Source organism: Salmo salar, chromosome 09 (genome assembly GCF_965601325.2).
Source record: "Salmo salar chromosome 09, fSalSal1, whole genome shotgun sequence".
NCBI lineage: Eukaryota > Metazoa > Chordata > Actinopteri > Salmoniformes > Salmonidae > Salmo > Salmo salar.
The window spans coordinates 134,455,799-134,459,144 of NC_138299.1; the positions used below are offsets into that span (position 1 = coordinate 134,455,799).

General features: G+C 41.4%; 1 protein-coding gene across 1 annotated transcript; it reads right to left on the reverse strand.

Annotated features, from left to right (window-relative positions):
- Window positions 1-374: 374 nt before the first annotated feature.
- LOC106612818 (ribosome maturation protein SBDS) lies at window positions 375-2,855 on the reverse strand. Its single transcript, XM_014214342.3, has 5 exons — window positions 2,617-2,855; window positions 1,815-1,944; window positions 1,499-1,699; window positions 1,011-1,175; window positions 375-606 (listed from the first exon to the last, which is right to left on the reverse strand). Exons 1-5 carry the CDS (start codon window positions 2,742-2,744, stop codon window positions 478-480), a joined length of 753 nt encoding a protein of 250 aa, XP_014069817.2. The 5' UTR covers window positions 2,745-2,855; the 3' UTR covers window positions 375-477.
- Between the last annotated feature and the right edge of the window lie 491 nt (window positions 2,856-3,346).

Sequence of the window (3,346 nt, forward strand, 5' to 3'; positions counted from 1 at the left end):
GTGTTTATTAACTTGCACAAGCTGCATTTGCTGTTGCATGGGTCAATATAATGATTGAAAATGGTTTGTCAGTGTTTGCCAAAACTCATAATATGAAGTGAAAAACTGGTCAATACCTGACAAGCCTCAAACTTGTTTTGTAAACTAAAGAAATACAGAGCATCTCAATGTTTGAGTTCAGGTTTCCATCAACCTCCCGCTAAAGCATCTTGCAACAGGTCATACATTCAGCAATCGACACCCAGAAGCAAATCAGCAGTCACGAGAGACTATACATCCAGTAGTTGTACGTAGGGCAGGAAAAAAAAAATTCTGTTCAGTTAAATAATTATCTTCAAATAAACAGAGGCTGGAAATAAGAAGGGATCCATTGGTATTAGAAATAGCAGTCTCTTTAATGAAGGGTTTGCAGTTTGTGTGGCAACGGTGGTGGTAAGATAGTGTATGTATGTAGTCCTATAGTGCTCTGTGTGAAGGCTATTCCAGCCTCTCGTCTCCCTCTTCCACATCCTTCAGACTGAGCACCTCCAGGGAACCTTTACCTTTCGTCTCACAGCGGATCAACTCATCTATCTCCCTGAAGCAGCCCGGGTCCACCAGACATACCTGGAGGATGGAGGGAGGGGGAGAGAAATATATATAGACAGAGGGGGGAGGGAGAGAGTGGTTGTTGTTGCATCACTTGAACCATTTACTACTCATAGCGTATACAGTGTATTACATATTCGTTTGGATGTCTAGATAAAATATAACAATTTTAGTTAAGAGCAGGGGTGTCAAACTCATTCCATGGAGGACCTAGTGTCTACATGTTTTTTTTCCTTTCAATTAAGACCTAAACAACCAGGCGAGGGGAGCTCTTCACTAATTAGTGACCTCAATTCATCAATCAAGTACAAGGGAAGAGCGAAAACCCGCAGACACTCAGCCCAGCATGGAATGAGATTGACACATGTGCTTAAGAGACACACGGTCTAGGACAGTATAGACCAGAGGGATCTGTCTCTCACCATCTCTAGCTGGTCGTCAAAGTCTTCACTTTCCACCACCTTGAGGAGGGGTTTGAGTTTCTCCTTCAGCCTCTTGCCGTCCTTGACCGGCAGGACCAGCCTCAGCCTCATGTGGGCCCTCTGGATCTCTATGGAATCCTTCAGATGCCTGATCACCTCCAGAGCCTAGGAACAAACAAACAGCTGTTAGATTCATCGGCATTAGCATGACAAAGACTGTCATTTGTTGGTACGTACTAAATGCCATCCATGTAAGTATTCTGGTTTATGAAGCTAAACAACATACAGGTTCATCATGTTTGATATGAGAGATCAAACTCTTCACATTTGAAGGGAATAATTTATGGCTAAATCTTGCCACTGCTTGTACACACAGTATGCACAGTGAGTGAGCATTAAAAACAAAGCCGTTCATTCATGTTTCCTTGCCAATATTAAAATAAGGAAAATGTCTAGACTCCAGCAACAACACTGTGTCCCAGCCCTACCTGCTGCTTGGTGCTCTTGTTGGCCTTGACAGAGTAGTGGATATCCTTCATGGCCCTCTCTATGAGGTTGACTGTGTATGGTCGCTTGGTCTCTGGGTTCACACACTTCTCCGCCACGATGGTTGCAATGTCTCTGAAACTCGTCTCTAACTGGCTCTGCCTCTCCTTATCTGAAACCTGGAGTTCTCCTTTAGCTAAAATCTGACCGACAAAGAAAAAGACAAATACAGAATAGGCAAATATCACAGCAATACATAATGTTGAATGAATGTGTGTAATATTAGTTACTGGTGTTTGTATTTGTCAATGTATTTACTTGTTTGCATATCTCTGTCAGGTCATCTGTTCCAAAGGCTTTTGACAGATCATCTTTCTTGGCAACCTGACCCTTGGAAACATTATTGAAAACAGAACTGGTCTGCAACACTTCATCCAGGTCCTTCTCTCTGTGTAATTGGCAAATGGAAATGGCATGGAGATGTATTAAGTGTTTACATTAAGTTTTGCTATCACTGTCTCCTAATCCTGTTCTTCCTAATTCTTGCCCTAGCACTACACACCTGATTCTTCTAATCAAAGGTGTGACAATGAGTTGGTTAGTGGAATCAGATTAATAGTGTTAGGGCAAAAATGTGCACTCCTTTGGGTCCCCAGGACCAGGATAGAAGCACTGTGCTAAATGCTTTCAATACCCAAAACCAAATATTGTATGAACTCTGACCGGTTACTGGATTTGGTTCTGGGGGAGGTCGATGGGGTGTCCCATTTTGTTTTATTCAAAAGATGCCAGGTGTAGGCACTTCAAAAGTCCAACGAATCAGTGAAGCAAAACACATGACACAGACTGTTCCTCAGATCCTCATTATTCCACAGCCTCTCGACACTTGGTAAGAATATGATACAAGGCCAGTGATCGGTCATGACTTGCTCCTCCGAAACAGCACCATTTGTTTATATACATATTTAGTTACATTCGGAGATTATTATAAATACATCAAATATGAAAACATACTACCATTAGTCTGACATACTCGTAGTGTTTGATATGTGCCTCAGTGGGTATCAAACAGATCTAGCTAGCCATTATAGCTAGCTAGCCACATTCCTTAAACACTCACGCTCCAGATCTCCAGCTCATCACTTTATTTTTGTAGCAGGCGATTTCAAATCGTTTTCCTCCCTTTTTCATCCTCACCACCGCCACATTTGTGAGTCGGATCTGGTTTGTTGGTGTAAATATAGACATATTTCTGCTTTACAAAACAGGGTAATCTGCAAGTAAAGCGATACGATTATTGCGGCGTTGGTGTGCTATGAGTTTCACAACAATTCCGCCGGACTGAAACACATACTAGGTAAAAAGTTTCCGACTTTTTGTTGATCTTCTTCGATGAGGTTTAATGTTGCATTACCGTCACCGTCACCGCCACGCATTACCGCATGGCGCTTGCAATGCCAGGGTTGTGGGTTCGATTCTCATGAGGGACCAGTACGAAAACGTTTCCTCTGGATGAAAGCGTCTGCTAAAACGTTGAGTGGATTGGTGTATTTTTTTGCTCATTATATTTTGTACTTTTTAAAAATTATTTTTGTAATATTTGATACATTATGAATATGGTATTCAGGTGAGGTTATCTATGAGATTATCGGTTTACTGTTGTGCGCATTCAGTTTGCCTACAAAATAGCTTTACACACATACCTCAATGGAATATGAAACTTTGTGTAACACAGAGCCGTAACAACATCAAAAACCAAAGCAACTGTCTGGTTAATTCAATAATAAATGTATATTATAACACTGTAGCAACAGTCCAGTTTTTTAGGATAATCAAGTACAACTCCCTTA

Excerpts from the sequence above, each read along its gene's own strand:
- LOC106612818 (XM_014214342.3), bottom strand. The coding sequence starts at position 2,744 with ATGTCTATATTTACACCAACAAACCAGATCCGACTCACAAATGTGGCG. Across the intron at positions 1,945-2,616 it reads ATGAGCTGGAGATCTGGAGC|AGAGAAGGACCTGGATGAAG; the intron begins GTGAGTGTTTAA and ends CCAATTACACAG. Across the intron at positions 1,176-1,498 it reads ACAAGAGCACCAAGCAGCAG|GCTCTGGAGGTGATCAGGCA; the intron begins GTAGGGCTGGGA and ends GTTTGTTCCTAG.